The sequence below is a fragment of the Myzus persicae genome, unplaced genomic scaffold (assembly GCF_001856785.1).
Source record: "Myzus persicae strain clone G006 unplaced genomic scaffold, MPER_G0061.0, whole genome shotgun sequence".
Taxonomy (NCBI): Eukaryota; Metazoa; Arthropoda; class Insecta; order Hemiptera; family Aphididae; genus Myzus; species Myzus persicae.
In genome coordinates this window covers 399,878-417,422 of record NW_019101991.1, presented here as the reverse complement: position 1 = coordinate 417,422, position 17,545 = coordinate 399,878, and the positions used below count along the sequence as shown (strand labels likewise).

The 17,545-nt window shown below is 31.7% G+C and overlaps 1 protein-coding gene across 1 annotated transcript; it reads left to right on the top strand.

Annotated features, from left to right (window-relative positions):
• Positions 1-6,915: 6,915 nt before the first annotated feature.
• On the top strand, positions 6,916-16,551 carry LOC111030936 (TRPL translocation defect protein 14-like). The gene is made up of 11 exons (XM_022310674.1): positions 6,916-7,306; positions 11,977-12,044; positions 12,109-12,146; positions 13,515-13,552; positions 14,471-14,599; positions 15,155-15,291; positions 15,367-15,507; positions 15,587-15,779; positions 15,838-16,045; positions 16,135-16,306; positions 16,448-16,551. Exons 1-11 carry the CDS (start codon positions 7,261-7,263, stop codon positions 16,538-16,540), a joined length of 1,263 nt encoding a protein of 420 aa, XP_022166366.1. The 5' UTR covers positions 6,916-7,260; the 3' UTR covers positions 16,541-16,551.
• Positions 16,552-17,545: the final 994 nt, after the last annotated feature.

Below are 17,545 nucleotides of genomic sequence, written 5' to 3'. Positions count from 1 at the left end.
ATCAGCATCGGAGTCTCTCTTCTTGCACTTTTCCATGAAATAGGAATAAAACTCATCAGAGAAATCTTCAGGAGAGACCGGTCAAATAAACAACTGCCGTGTTAATTTATTTTGTTCCAAATAACTTGAAAAGCCATCCGAAAAATTACTCAAATCGGTGAGATTTTCATTTTTATCTGAAACAACTTCAACTTTACTTGGTTCTCCCAACATGTTGTCTGAGTGGTCAAACCATCTTTGAATCTCTGAACCATTTACACAGTCCATTATCGCGATCTGTGGTTGCTTTACAGGAACGTGGTTTTAAAAAGATTTTGGGTGGCTTGGGTGGTTTTCTTCGGAGGTTCGAAGATTTTCACAGGAAAACTCTTCACTATGGAGTTTATATTGGGTTCCCAATGTTTTTTTCTGGAGAATTTCGTTCTTACCGACTCCGCTGGTTCAGAGCTTTGCTAGCTCTTCACCGGAACCTTTCGTGAGTCTCCGGTCCGTAAAGCCCTGAAGTTCCTGTAGTTTGGGTTTCCTTTAACGTTACTCACAGCCAAGTAAAACTTCGTAACCTACCACTCTTTGGATGGTTCTTGATTTGTTGAAATTTACTTCCTGGAGGACTGGGATCCGGAGGTCCCCACGGTTGTTTTGGGAGTTTTCCGACTCCGACTTTTTTTTTGGAAATGCACCTTCCAAGTATTCATGACTTGCATTCTGTTCCGAAGATCTATATATTACGAAGAGTTGCTTCGGTTTCGGCAACTGGGATTTTATAGCTCTCTCAGCCTTCCTCTTGTCCAACCTTTTTAATTTTTGTGTTCCACTCGTGCTAACTCCCACCTTATCCATTACTACGGCCTCGTTACTATCCAGAACATGACCATGCGCTTGTAGTTCACTGAACACTTTCAGTCGCTGAATACGTCCATGAGTTCTAAATTCATCACACATGAGTCCAATCACTGTCATTTCAGACCTAGTTTCAGCCTCCGATACATTTATTTCTTTTATAGTAAATAGTCCCCCAGTGTTTTGGTCTTCGCCTGAGCGGTGGTAAACAGTTCTGATTTGCAGACTAGTCCCTCTGAATTTTACTAATAGTTCAGCTTTGAACTCTTGCCATGGTAAGTCTAACGCTCTCATGGTACTCCACCATGTTCCCGCCTTTGCCTTCCGCTGAGGAGCCAGCGAGGATACAAGTTTCTTCCAGTTATACCTCGGCCTGAAGAAAAAACCGAACCGGGTCTTCCTCCCGCTTACTTTCAAACTTTAGTATCGACGCACGTCGATATTCAACTCACTTCGAGGAATGAGCAGTCCATCCGGTAGATGCAAATGTCTTACACCTGAAAAATATGCTTTCCCATGACTTCTTTCGGACATTTCACCAGACCTTCCGGCCCGGTTATCGGAACTCCCGGAAAAACTCTGATGTCTCTTGTTTTCCCCAGACAATCAGTTCCGTATGTTAGCCCATTGGCTTTCAAAACTCGTCCTTTCAGTTTTGACAGGAAGTTTTTGACTTTCATCCTGCAAATTTGATTTGCTCCGGATATATCACTGGTGTATGGATGGGGTGAATTCCAAGGCGTGAGTAATTTGCTTACTTCCATTCTGTTGACTTCGGCTTTTCCTCGTCCAACTCTCACTACAAGCGTACTACGCTCTCACTGAGAGCAGTATTTGTCAGATGTTGCTTGTCGACAGTTACCTCCAACTCCTCCAGTATATCTAACATCTGCCCCATGAACTGATTTATCTAACTTATCTAACTGTTTTAAGTGTTGACTCATCCTCGTAACCCTGGGTCTCCAATGTTTCTTTTCCTGGTACATGGGCTAAAGAGTCGTCAGTTACCCCAACCCTAATGATCCTGGGTCCGTACGCTCTTTGGTTCGACAATACTCCTCAAGTATTTAGAGTCTATCAACCTTGCACCTGTTCGTCTTAAAGCCATGCTTATGTAACTCACCAATGCATTTACTGTTCATTGTGATTATTAAATTGTAATTACTATTATCCACCTAATTAACGTATGCTAGAGATGAGATTAACGCAGCTAGGGATATTGCTGGCTGAACTGTACTATCCAATCTATAAATAGTCTAAACCAAGTTTAACGCTGTAGGAATTACGCTATATTTTCTCAAATTTCGTTAAAATTATTCACCTTAGATTGGATAAGCCAATAATATTTTACTAAAAAAATTATTATGATAAAACTACAGTAGAACTTCGATTATCTGAACTAATTGGGACAGCACCTAGTTCTGATACGTAAAAGTTTGGATATTGGAAATATAAAATACAATTTTTTATAATATTGTGTACATTAATTATTTTTTTTTTATAATTAAATATTTATTATTATTATTAATATTTTATTGGAATTACATGCATTACATTATCAGAAATACGCATTACACACATTATTAGAAATACATTACATTTATTTTATTTTATATATTTTTTTGACAAAATTATCAATTGTAATTTGACGGTGAGTTGCAACATGCTTTTCTGATGCCTTTCATGATAAATTCGATAAACCATATGGCCGACTGGCCGACCGGCCGACCGGCCGGATACGAGTTTTCATGTTCAGATAACAGAACGTTCGGATACGCTAATTATAGTTGGGATAATTGAGGTTCTACTGTATTAACTATTATCCGTTGCGGCTAGGACGGTCAGGCATAAACTAAAGTTGTCGTCCACCGTTTGTTTTGTCGGCTGCTCGTACCACTGTGATTGTTGGTCACGCTCTCGATTACGTTGATAGAGACGATGAGACCGTTCCTACTATCACAGAACAAACAGAACGGAATCTTATTTCATTTAACATGGGCTCTTATGGGAGATGATACTACGTCCGACATTTCTAGATTTTAAACATGCTGCCACGTACCGGGAATTTCCCTTTTTTCTTTATATCGTGCAACACTGTTCGTTCAAATTTTTAATATATTATTATATTCAAACAATCAAACCGATTTTTTTTAAGAAATTGCATTTTTACCATTTATCTAAGTACAGAATGTAAGAAAAACCAAAACTATACATATTTTATTTATCATCATTTAGTTGATGAATGAACAAAAATGCATAGGTACACAGAAGATTACAAAACAAATTACGTTAGGTTAGGTTAGGTTAGGTTTTAGATAATCTAAGCTGTACTAATTTTTTTTTTATATATATATAGTACTTGTGTAATTAGTACACGCAATTGCCAAGAAAAATTGAAGATTTATCCTAAATAAATATATTGGTAGAAGTATGTGACATTGTTACATAACCTGTACCTATAGTCAGTAGGAATACCTCAAATTCACTTTTACTACTCTAGTGCTGTAAAATTTACATTATTACACAGTATAAATTCAATTAATTTTTTTATTTTTAAAGACAATATTTTGGTAAATAATGTATACAATATCAAAACAAATAACAGCAAATACAAAAAACTTTTGGACTTTGGAGCGCAAAAAATCGAGACGTACCCGTGATGGAGTACGAAAATCGACAGACGTGTTGGCCACGTAGATAATATAATCTTATGTTATCTATGGTTGGCCATGTGTTGTTGTTGTTATGAGTGGAATTGCCGACTAACATTGTAGCCACAAACCACAAAAAACTTTAAAAAAAGGGAGTTTCTCGGTATGTGGCAGCACGTTTAAAATTCAGAAATGTCGGAGGTTTTTCGATGAGCCTTAAGATTCCCTTCTGTTTGTTCTGTTTCGGGTGATAAGATGTACGGGACTCAAAATGCCTTACTACTCTGGTGGGTTCGTCTTTGACTGCTGGATAAAATAAGGCTTATCTGTCAGTGTGAAAAAAATATATTTATGTACAAAATATACCTATATGCATCGTGTCTAGAAATATAGATCGAATCCCCAATGGACAATATTGCACGTTCTACAGTTAGGGCTTTTAGTGGCTATTGCTTAAGATGTAAACTGTAGGCAATTCTTAATCGTATTATCATTGACCTTGATCTTTGTGTTAGTCGTTAAGTAAATGATTATTAGTGTGAGTGTTGGTTTAATATGCGGGCAGTCGTGTTGACTATGTTATCAGGCTTATCACACTGTATTTGTTGGCAAATTGACTATGGTCATGAACAGGTGTGTGGTGTGGGTGGTAAAAGCTGCATATATGTGGGTATACGTTATCAATTCAGTATTTCATATCGATATGATAAATTATTTGAAAAATGTAAAGTAACAATATTATAATATTTAATTCATAGTCACATATACACAATACTGAAACTGACAATACCATACATAAAAAAACTTTGAATAAATAAAAATGGCCGTCGTCCGTGCCAATGGATTATTCGGTTTTAATGATTTCGTAACAAAGAGGGATAAACGTTGAAACCAAAAACATTTGCATGGTAGCGTCCTCTTAATGTGATTTTAATATGAATTACAAAAAAAATGTTTAATTTTAAATTATGATTAACATGGTTATTGTACCTACGACTTACAAAAGTGGAAAATATTATCGTCGGTAGTAATAAAGATAGTAATATTATTTATTACTTTGATACTTACACTCTTATTAAAATGGAAAACACTATTTGGTCGTCGGTTCGGCGGCAGTAACAACGATAATATATATTTTGGAATTTTTATTAATCATTGGCCATTGCTCATTAGTCGTTAGTCAACTGTCTACTGTCATTAGAATACAATATATTTAATTATTTTGTTGATTTTATCGCACGACACACATTCATTACTAATGACTCTACCAGGTAAAGATACCTCCTAATCGTTATGACTCATGACTTAGGTATCGTTAACCGGTTTATTTAATATGATATTTTTGTTTGGGCGTGGCCCGTTTGTGAACATTTACTTGTATTGCCCACAAATTATATGGATTTTAGAAATCTAATTACTTATTCTTTAAACAATGACTCAAACATAGAACTCGTTTGCTTATAGGTACAGACAAGAATTATAAAAAAAAAATGATAAATTTTAATATAAACTCCCATTTAATTATTAAGAATATGTCTGTGCACTATTTGTTTTCTCTCACTGACTCAATTTAGAATTCCGAAATCGTTTATTTCAACAAGCATGTTTTTGGTAAAAAAAAAAAAAAAATAGGAAATTACACATTATACCGCACGGACCAAAACCAAACTACAGTATATACTACTAGTGTATCTTGTATGGTGTAACACTATATTATAGGTACATACATTATCATACTACGGTCATCATGCGTAATCCTTATAGATAAGTTTTGGGTACCTAAACAACAATAAATTCGATTTGACATCAGTAAAACGTATTGTTAAATGTTGTTATTTGTTATAATATGTTACCATCCGGCTGGCGCAGCAGTTTTTACGGTTACAATGTGAATATAATATGTTACATTACCTACATATTTCCGATTGTATGCCAGAAAAAAAATGTTCTCGGATGACAAAATTCAGAATAAAAACATTGTACTAAAATTTTCAAAACCACTTAGATCAGAGGCCTTCAACCGTATTGTGCAGCGGGCCACGTATTATTTTTTAATAATCTTGCGGGCCGCATTCGTAGTAAAAACATGTATTTTATACAAAAATTCAGTTTAATTATTACAATGTTTATGATTACATTTTAAATTACAAATTATTATTATTAGAACATAATGTAAGCAGTGATAACAAATTACCTATTTCTATTATTAAACATATATAGATAGAATATTTCCGATAGCGATAGCTTAACCGTTAAAATTTTATCGAAATAAAATCGAAATACACTCTAAATTTTAAATGTGATCGCGGAACGTATATTATGACAGGGCGGGCCGCAAGCGGGTCGAACTCGTCGAAGACCCCTAACTTAGATACTACATTCAAAAACTGTTATATTAGATCGAACTATAGAAAACTTTTTTTTTTTAAAAAAAAGATTTAGAAATAATAAAATACAATATAATGTAATTAATATGTACTGTGGAAAATACTATATCATGCCAACCGACAATTAGGTTTCAATTGGTAACGAGAGTTCGCTACCTAGTACTATATAGAAATCTGTCGGTCACTTTGTAGTTGTTTAATGAATTTATGACAACGGGTGTAAAATTAGGGTTAAGAATAATATTTTTACTATGTTATATCTAATAATTAAAAATTGTCATTTGCACCCACAAGTTACAGAGTACAACACTTTTCAATAAAAAATTGTTTAGCTTTTCGCTGGAAGTTATCTCTTATGTTTTTTTTTAAACCATTTCTTTATTAAAGTGAACAAAACAAAAAAAAATATTCAAATCGTTCCAACCGTTTTTGAGTTGTAACGAGACTAACGAACAATTTCTTTTTTATATAATATATATAAATTGAGAGATTGAAATAGTATAAATGATGCTCGGAATATTGGTACGGCTTATACAATTAATAACAAAAGAAATAAAAATCTGGTAAAACTGGTACTATTTAAAATTTAATTGCCAGGGTTCCTAAAATATTTACAATGTTTATAATATAATTTTGATAAATCACCATCGTCAACAAGTTAAATTTAAATAATACTTAAAACAAAAAAATAATGTTTGCAATCAAAATTTAAAAATAACAATTTACCGACCGCTACAACTGGTTCTCTGTATGCATACAATTATAAAATTACATCGCAGTCACTCGTGGTTTCCTATCGATCGTTGATAAAATAAAATAAAAAATAATCGTTGATATTTTATTCCCTTTTTTTCATAGAATTCTGGGAAACCTTGACTATCATGGACCGCAAAAGTATTCCACGTTTATAAAGACCATACCAGTTTTCCGTTTACCAATATAGATAGCGCTAGAAACAATGACCTTCGTCGTAGATGGTACTCGAATTCCTTTGTGGTCGTTTAGTTCATCACATCGCAAACGGAACCATTCACTCGGATTCGCCAGTCAGTTGCAGTCAGGACTCAGGACGTGCGACGTTCACACGCTTGGTAAATCTGGTCGAGATATATTTTTTTTTATATTTGTGTTTTTTTTTTCACAGTTTTGTAGTGCTTGCAAACACATGACGACAACAATCAAAATTATAATAATATAGTGAATATTAATAATAACAACCAACGCCACCACGCGCAATACATTTCATCGGAAAACTCTCTTCGCCGGTGTCGTCATCCGTTATCATACAAACGGCCTTCAAGTTTGATCACACCATCGCCACCCACAGCAGAAGTCACATAGTTCACACGCTAGAAACGTCGACAAGCAGAGAAATATTCACGATGAACAATAAAATCAAGAAACTATACAAAATCGTACTGACCGGTGGTAAGTCACTCGTAATGTATTATATTCATTTTGTCATTTTGTTGTACTTACTTGGGTTTAACTGATTTCATCAAACGTATCGTGGTGAATATGTTTCGAAGCGAAAACCTCCAACCCAATATGTACAGATCGAATATTATATTATATTGAAAATACGATCGTAATTTATAATGCAATACCAACTTACATGTTAATTGTTAATATGAAAATGATTTAAAAAAATTTTCTAATACTTAGAAGGTATTTATCATATTCATAACCAATTAATATGAAATATATTGGTTCTTCCATCACGAGTTTTATTATTTACTAGTTATTAGGTAATAATGATTAAAAATTAGTTTTTTTCATATTATATTGTTGTGAGAGGCTACATTGTCTTGTAAATATATTCATTACCTGGGACGAATGGCAGTTTACGTAAACACTGGGCAGTGTTCGCCTCGCTTTTTGAGTAGTCTGCGCGTTTTGGCGTCGGTTCATTCGATGAGGACAGTGACGTCGGTCTGGTTGCGGCGCGATGGCTGTTATTCTAGAACGTCCAATACTTGCTGTAGGTCGTCTCGCTCCGCTGGCTGGATCGGCGTCGGTCAGTTCGATGAGGACAGTGACGTCAGTCAGGTGGCTGCGCGGTAGCTGTTATTCTAGATCTAAAACGTCCAACACTTACTGTAGGTCGGCTCGGCTCCGCTAGCTGGATCGCTTCCCTAGTGGGTTCGGTATTGGCGGCTGGTAGTCTTCGTGTCTCAACGTTCAGTGTTTCTTAGAGAATACTAATTTGTTTGAGACGATGTTGAAGACAGATATCGTTGTTGCTAAATCGTAAGGTATGTAAGTAGATTCCTGTACCGACTAGTAAACTGTTTTGTGCCGCCGTATATGGTTGTGTTTTCATGTGGTACGGGATGTTCTGTAACCTGCGCAATTTTGGGGTTATCGACATGGTGAGGGTGTCGTTGGATTCGTCTTACTCTCCCCTATGTATCACTTTTATTGTTTTTAATGTCTCGTTGTTTAGGGCTTTGTTATTGTTCCCTAATGTTGGTTGCAGGGTTTGTTTTTGTAATACTGTTCGCTGATTGGTGTTCCTGAAAAGGACCGTTTTATGTGGTAACGGTTACTCCGTTACAAATTGTCTATTAGTTATTAGTTATTACTCTATCACGATAACACAATATTATAATGTGATCTTTAAACGATTAGGGTTATGGATAATGAAATACACCTGTGGTCCGCGGCCCCCTGGGAGTCCCCAATACTCATGTCGGGGGTCCACGGCAGCCATACCACCTAACATAAGTTACTACGTGACATAAGTGCATCATTACAATTTTTTTGGATTATTATTTTTGTTTCATATAAAATTATAATCTTATATAAATGTGTATATTTTGTTATGTCTACTTCTATAATTTGTAATGTAAAATAGTTATTATAATTTTGGATATGATAACTTGATATGTTTTGTAAAAAAATGTATTCCACAAAAAATTGGTAGGGGGTCCGCGATTTATAAAAATATTTCATCGTGGGTCCGTGTTCTACAAAAGGTTAAGAACTGCTGGAATACACATCATTGCCATATGCTCGACCGTACACGGCGTAAATAATTTGATTTTGTGTTTATTATATTATTATCATAGGCATTTTCATTTCACTTTAGTGTAAACGTCTGGACACTTCAGTCATCTTTTCGTATATAAGACATTTTAATTGTGTATTATTTTTATGTCCTTTCAACAAAAATTACCTCCTCTTCTTCCTAACTTTAGTTCTGAATCCGTAAATGATAGGAGTGAGGAGTTTGAAAGACCCTAAAAACTCGAGTAAGTTGGCACAAGATATTAAAGAATGGATAAGACATTGAGTATTAACATGGGGATGACACTGTGTGAACTTATCGAATCCGGGCAATTGAGGTCTTAAATATCGTCTCCAGGAGGGGCGTGGTATACTTGAAATATTGAATGGTAAACAATCAAACTCTGAGCGTTATCCATGGGATAAATGGAGTTGTGGTCCGCTAAGAAAATTTAATTTTAAAATCTGGAAATTGACTGGAATTATGATTGTAGGATTGTGAGCTGTAGTATGTGACAAAAGATATAAAGAAACCCCACAAAACTTATATCTCTCAACTTCAATGCAATACATTGGCCTGTAGTCTATGTCAATAATTCCATAAAACTAACACAACGAAGTTAGTAACATTTAATTTCTCAAGTTTCAAATTATTTTGATGAGTGATAACAAAGTTATTTACACAAAACAAAATCGAGGTTAGTCGATGTAGTATTTGAAACTGCTGTCATAAACTTATAACGATTAATAAATAAGGGTAGGTAAAATATTTCGACATACATTTTTAGATTTAATTTGATATGTTGTTTATTTGATCTACATTTGTTTTTTAGAAGTTATTTATCAAAACACAAAACAAGTGTAGTAAGTGTAATTTGGAGAGGACAAATTGATATTTGTCAACTTACTCGAATTGTTTCCGTATATTTTTTATTATAATTATATCGATACAATTTGTTATTGAAAGGTATATTAAAAATTAACATTTGAATTTATTATCTTGATGTATTGTTATCCATGTCAACTTAGCAAAGCGTTGAGAAAGTTGAGAAATCTTAAATTTAATGTTTTTATAAAGTTTAAACACTTTAAAACTTAAAATTAAACTTCTTTTTTTTTTAATCATTAAATTTGATTATTTATAAAAGTATGCTAGGATGACCCAACGTCTCCGCTTAGAATCGGTTTTCATAATCAATCTTTTTAAATTAAAATAAAACTCATTCATTACAATGACATTCTAGACAATTGCTGTACAGCAAAGCAGTACTCACTTGTTAACTTTTTTTATTCTTATATTCCTATTTTTCACTTTGCCTACTTTGTTTGGCGTTTAATAGCTATACCAGTTTTACTCCAGGTTAGCTTCTAAGTTATCACCTTTTTAGGGGCTTAGTGGCTTACCAGTTACCACTATGTAATGTAAACACTTAGAGTGACCTTCGAGCCGAGTAGTGTAGTTCTCATGTAGGAACACATTTTTTTTTTTTTTAATAAAATAATCATAGTTATATAAATATATATATATATATATATAATACCAAATGGGTTTTTTTTGAGAATAAATATTAATGAAAGAGTGAGTTATAAAGTAATTAAGTTAAGATGTATTTTACATGGCATTAAATAATGATAATAGTTTATTTATTCTAAGGGGGGGGGGGATTTTGATATTTTGTGGGGCATAGATCATTTAAAATATATATTAAATTAATAATATAGTATTTAACTCATCGTGAATAAGAATATTGATGATAATAGGGAAACAGCAAATATGTAATAATATATTATTGTATTTTAAGGTTTGGGAAGATAAATGTTTGTATTAATCTTTAACAGATGATAATAACATGGACTCTTACTGAGCCACGGCTTTAGCCCAGCGGAGTATACAGTAATTTTCATTTGGATGTTGGGGGTTATTTATATTCATCTAAACTTTTTATTAAGCAACGGCTTCTGCTGGTTACCTGCCACGTCATCTTTAATATGATATAATGATTAATATATTTGTATTTGAGTTTTGGAAAGAAAGTACTGAAGTAGGGTTTAGTGCTGACATTGCGTAGGAATTGTACAATTATGGACCGTTTATGTAACTGCCCAGCACCACAACTGTTAAAAAAACCATACGGCTTTTAATTGTTTTGGTACCGTTAAATTCACATACTTATTTATAGAAGATATTTATTGTTGCTACGCCGACTTAGAAAATTTAGATTGGGAAAGAGTCACAATTAAAATCATATTCACAAAAATAAATATCCACAGCTAGCAAGGTTGAAGGTGGGCTGTTAATCAGAAACTATCACAGAAGTTAGGAATTATACTATAATAGTCCTTGCAATAAACAAGTAGGAATTTCTGAAACAACAACAGTTCTTCAGTTCTTGGTATAAGAGCTGGGGGAGGTTTAGTGGGACAACTTAAAACATTGGCCATTATTTTTTTTTATCAGCTTCTGTTGCAAAATAAATGCTTCGATTTTCTACTTAATGGGTGATTTTTGGTAGTTATTGGATTTAGTTGGTACTTTTGAGGATTTAAAATGACAATTCCCAGTATAGGTACCTTTCAAAATAACAGGAAATAACAAAAACAAATTATGGAAAAATGAGAATTTTTACTCAAAACTAGTTTTTATTGCAAAAAAATTCGATTTTGTATTTTGATGTGCTTCAAAAACGAATGACCTTAGAAACATGAAATATGTATACACATTAATATTTTTAAATGTATGTTACCAGCAAAAATTAATTTATCTACTATATTATTGATGGTAAAACAAATATTTCATGAAATATACTAAGCAATATAGGCTAACTGTCCGTTTTTGCTCAGAATCGTTTTTCCCAAGTACCTAATGGTTTCTGGCCTACTTAACTTTTGTACCACAGATCAAATCATTCATCAAATATGCTAGTACTTGAATATACACATAACAACATTTAATAAATATGGCTACATATTTATTATTATTTCAAAACGCATATACTCTATATAAAAACGTATAAATAATTGTATTATATTTTTTATTTTTCAAAAATATACAATAGGTATCCATCACTAACCTAATTTGTTAAGTTTAGGTCCTTGTGGTGGGAAGACAACAGGACAGTCACGATTATGTACATTCTTTGAAAATTTAGGATGGAAGGTAAATATAAAAGATTATTATTTTCAATATCGAAATATCATAATATTGCATTTTGTTATATTAGGTTTACAGAGTTCCAGAGACTGCGAATGTTCTATTAAGGTAATTATATTTATTTTCCCTATGAATTACAAAATATTTATTAATCAATTTTAATAACAAATTTTAATTAAAAATTTAATTAAATTCTATAAATATAAGCATATTATAAAAAGTATGTACAACAAATTAAAGTTCCATAAATTTAACCATATTTTATTACATTTATCGTATCGAGTAATTCCTAATTAATTGTTGGTAAATATTCTATTTTCATCATCTTTTTTGATACTTGTATAAGTTAAAATTATAAAAGGCAAAGCTTGAATTGTGAGATAATTAATTGTATTTATTAAACAATTGGTTATAAGCAGGGTTTGGGACATATAGCATATTTTGCATATCCATAATAGGTGATGCAAAACATAGCTGAGTGATGAACAAATACGTTTTATAGTACAGAGATATTAAATATGAAATTAAATTTGCATATTTTTGCATATTTTGGGGGGGTTTTGCATATTTATTTTTTTTTTTTTATACTGACCAATATTTAACGATTTTTGACGGTTGATGGATATTATTGTTCAAAATTTATTAATTAAAGCTATCTGTCACAAAAAGGTAGAAAGGCACATGAACGTCATTTATAAATACTCAATAAATGGAAAAAATAGTAGTTATCTGAGATTCTGAGATGATTAATTAAAAAACGTCTGATATGCGTACTTTCTACATTCTACTTATCTACATTTTTAAATTCTAATCGCTTCGCAAATTATGAAAATAATCTATCTTGTGATCGATAAACTGTACCGGGGCACATTTTTTTCAGAACATTCAAAACCCAATTTTTTAAGATTTTATTTTATTTTTTAAAATTTATTAACTAGTAATTCTATTTAAATTCCAATTTTTTATTTGAGTGCATATTTTTTCATTTTTAGTGTATATTTTTAAGTTTATCTGGTCATATATAACGTATATTTTAGTTATTTTTAGTGCTATAAGTAAAGTACACTGGTTATAACAATACATTTATAGAATTCGTATAATATTTGTATTCAACAATAAATTGGCATTTAGTTTTACATTTTTTTCAAATTTATCGTGTTAACACTTAAGTACTTAACACGGGGCTCAATAATTAAAAACAAATAAGTTATGAATTTATGATATTGCTGGTATGTCGGGAACTATTATAATTTTTTTAATCCTATAGGTATTAAGAATAATTATTTATAATACTATATATCTGATAAGTTAACCATAACTGTTAACTGATGCATCTGAATCATTATAATTGTATTTTTCTAATTATGTACACCTAGGTATGTAGTATGTACCTATTACAGTATTACCTTTGCAGCTAAATACATGCATATATACATGGCTATTTCATAAGTTTTAATACATTCCTTTTTTTTACAGTGGAGGCATCAAATTTTCGGAATTAAGTGACGAACAAGGTTAGTTATCATAGACGAAGTAATATATTATTATAATAATTTATCTGTCTTAGTCAAGCTGTTCATGAGGTTCATTTGTATCCTTTAATTTGGCGATAAAAAATTATTTTTTGGTCATCTATCAAAATCATTCATAATAGTATGTTTTTTTCACCAGGCATGATTGATTTTATGTTCACCCTATAAATTATTATATCGTATATTTCATTTCTTCTTTTTATAAATCGTTATTCCTACAAGTATACATAAATAAAATTAACACACTTCCTTTATCGCGACTATACAGCTTACCAACAGCTACTCGCCCACCTTTATTTCAATTTACGCATTTGCGTAACGCTGTATATTGAAGAATGGATAGGCAATGGCACTATGGAAGTGGTGGCTAGTGATGTTCACATAAGGCGGTGCACAAAAAAAAAGCATAAGATGTACCTATGTAAGATGGTGCAAAAATATTAATTTTTTTATAGTCACATATCCAAAATAATGTACCTACTTATCTAAATTTCATTTTTTTAAATCTTTTTACTACGGTAAAATAAAAAGTAATAAGAAAAATGGCAGCCCACTGGTGGTAATTAATGGCCAATGTACAGTGGTACATTATCGCTTCGACGATCGACGCCACATGCCAGCGTGGCACGATAAAATTAGGCCCGGTACACTCATTGTGTGTGCTCCCATGTATGAACCTATTACTAACCGACGTGTCAAATCAAGTAGCTAATATATATAAGGCCGTCCCGAGCACAAAATATAATTTAACATCAATATATTTGTGATGAGATATCTATATTTTCATTTACTTCCCCGTGTGATGATCACAAATGGTCTATCCATTCTATAATATTTATGCATAACGTGCCACCACTGATCATTAGCCTCATAATATTTTTTTTTTGTTTTCTGTTGCAGTCTATACATTTCAAGAGAACCTTCTCAAATGTATGTTACAGTTAGAAAAAACGTACTTTGAACTGGGTGAATCGTGCGATCAAGACTGTCTAATTATTTGTGATAGAGGTGCCATGGATGCTTCTGCATGTAATACAAAAATTACTTTTTTTGATATTAATTTTAATTAATATTTTAATAATTAGAAATATAAATACAAATACAAATATACTGGGAAAAATAGTGCTGGTAATCAAAAATGTAGTTATTACTTATTTTAATGAAATGAAAGAAATAAGATTCAACTGATTTAAAAAAACTCCAAACAATTTAAATTACCAAATAATAATTTTCCAGACATAATAATCATAAAAATTGTCAATTGTTTATTATTATTAACGTAGTAATTTATGACAGTTCCATAATAATTCTATGATGTACAATGTACATGTTATTGATGATTTACAAAATATAAATTACATAATATTGTGTGTACTGTATAGGTACTATGTAATATTTGTATTCTATTGTTTACATTCCTGCAGTACTTAAAATACTTCAAATTTTTCTTGATACAGTTTTTTTTAAACTATTCATTCAACTATTCAAGTGAAAACACTACTTTTTTTACAAAACATAGCAACACTAATTGTACAATTGTTTTCATTTAACAATTATTGAACAATTACCGATTTATTTTTGTAGATATGCCTAGTGATAAATGGAATCTTATAATGAAAAAAAACGGATTGAACATGATTGATTTGAGAGACAATCGCTACAATCAAATAATTCACATGGTATCTGCTGCATGTGGGGCTGAACATTTTTATACAACTGAGGTGAAAACTTCAAAAACTTTTATATATTGTGTTTAATATATTTAATTGATTTGAGTCATATGACCTCCGTTTCAGAATCATACGAGCAGGAGTGAAGACATTGCCCTAGCTAAAAGTTTAGACATCAAAGCGTCAGAGTCATGGATTGGACACCCATACTTTGATGTCATTGATAATTCATCAGATTTTGAAAATAAAATATGCAGAATGATAGCTGTAAGTATCAATATTAATTTAACTATTGGTGGTCTCTGAGAGTGTTTTTATTTTTTATTTTTTTATTGATACTGTATAGACTGTTTGTCGAAATTTGGGCATAGACACTGTTGATAGATTAGCATCTAACTCAAAAAAACGTAAATGGCTGGTGAAATATCTACCTAAAGATGAGTTCTTCCCTCCATTTCAAGATTTTAAGGTGGTACACAACTACTTGCAGACATATACAAATAATATGCAAGCTCGCCTACGAAAACGAGGACAAAAAGGTTCTTTATTCGTATTTGCTTACATGACGACACAGACTTCATGCTTTTTTGTTTGCAGGGCATTGGAATTATACACATACAATTCGTAAGCCTAAGGTCCAAGGTCAAGTAGTAGAAGTGAGAACGCAGATTAGTCAAAGAGACTATATGAATATGTTGCAGCAGAAAGATGAAACCCACTATCCAGTTCATAAGAAAAGGCGATGCTTTATACATCACAATCAGTATTATCAGTTGGACATTTATTGTAAACCTTGTCATAAAAGGTACTAGACAAATAATTTAAAAAACTTATTTGTATTTTCACTGGATATCTTATATTGTTTTATGATTAATATTTTATAACTGGTTTTAGGTGTGAAAAGTTGATATTACTAGAGACGTATTCCATTCTTGAAGGCCAAGAGCTTCTTGACCGTTTACCAAAATTCCTAGACATTGAAGCTGAGGTTACTGGTAACGCAGAGTATTCAATGTTCAATTTATCACTTGCTGAAGATTGGGACAAGTCAAACAATTTTTGTCACTAAGCACTTGAAAGGTAAGTTTCATTTTGCTAATAATTGTTAGTAGTTACATTAAATTATGTGGGTACCTTCCCCCTATTTAAAATTAGACTTGATTTTTTTTAAGATTATAGTAAGTTGAACTAACTTTTTTTTATATTGTATTTAGAACCAGCTGATGAAGGCCTGAATGTAAGTGATCATAAAACCAACCAAGTTAGCTACATTCATGCGAACAGAAAACAAAGAAAATAATGATTTGGTTTTTACATTTTTGATAGATATAGTACCTACCTATAACAATTTTGTTTCTAGGTGTTTATCATTATATAAAATTAATTTTTTTATGTTTTTTTTTAAAGTAGTTGGTATACAAAGATGCCAATAACATTTTATTCTAGTAGATATTTAAGTTACTAATCTTGGTAAGTACTTTATCACAAACTACTAATACTCACATAATACATGTATCGATTATTTTTTGTAGTATTATTTTGCTTATTTTTATTATTATATTATAAACATTTTTTTTTAACCTAAAACGAAATCTACTTACATTGTATTAAGTTACGAGATATGACTGTAGGTAGAAAATTATTCATTTATTTTTTTTAGATAAATCTAATAATGTAACTATTCATATTTTATGTTTGCATGAAAATATTAAACTTTTTTTTAATACACCTAACACAGAAACTGCATATTATATGTATTATTATTTTAATTTCCTACAATTATTGATATTAATGCCCTCTGCAGAAGAAACAATTAGTCCCTATATTAATTTGAAATGCAATTGAATGCCATGAAATGTCTATATTACATTATATTATATAATATAATACATATATTGTCTCCTATGATGCTTCACCACTGGAATATTCAATATGGCTTATTATATAGCTATGAATTATAGTAATGACTAAAAAATAAGGTATATACCAGCCACCAGGGATCACCAAATGGCGGCTAGCTGGCCATATCCGGCCCGTGGATGAGATGAAAAGAAGCCAATAATTTCTTATTTTTGTACATTAGTTTTGGCCAATCGGCATGTTTATATTAAATATTATGTACTTTACATTTTTATGGCCCGTGAAAATTTTCCGAATTCTTAATGTGGCCCACGGAAAGTATTAATTGGTTACTCCTGGTATATACTATATTTGCATATAACTACATTATCTTAAAATAGATGGTACATATCAAATCTCCCAGTTTTCTAACTGTCTTCTCTTTTTTTACTTTGCACTGTTTTTT

What these genes read in the sequence shown, in the direction of transcription:
- LOC111030936 (XM_022310674.1), top strand. Translation starts at nt 7,261, where the DNA reads ATGAACAATAAAATCAAGAAACTATACAAAATCGTACTGACCGGTG. An exon ending in GGAATTAAGTGACGAACAAG is followed by an intron (nt 13,553 to 14,470) that starts GTTAGTTATCAT and finishes TTTCTGTTGCAG; the next exon opens with TCTATACATTTCAAGAGAAC. An exon ending in AACATTTTTATACAACTGAG is followed by an intron (nt 15,292 to 15,366) that starts GTGAAAACTTCA and finishes CCTCCGTTTCAG; the next exon opens with AATCATACGAGCAGGAGTGA.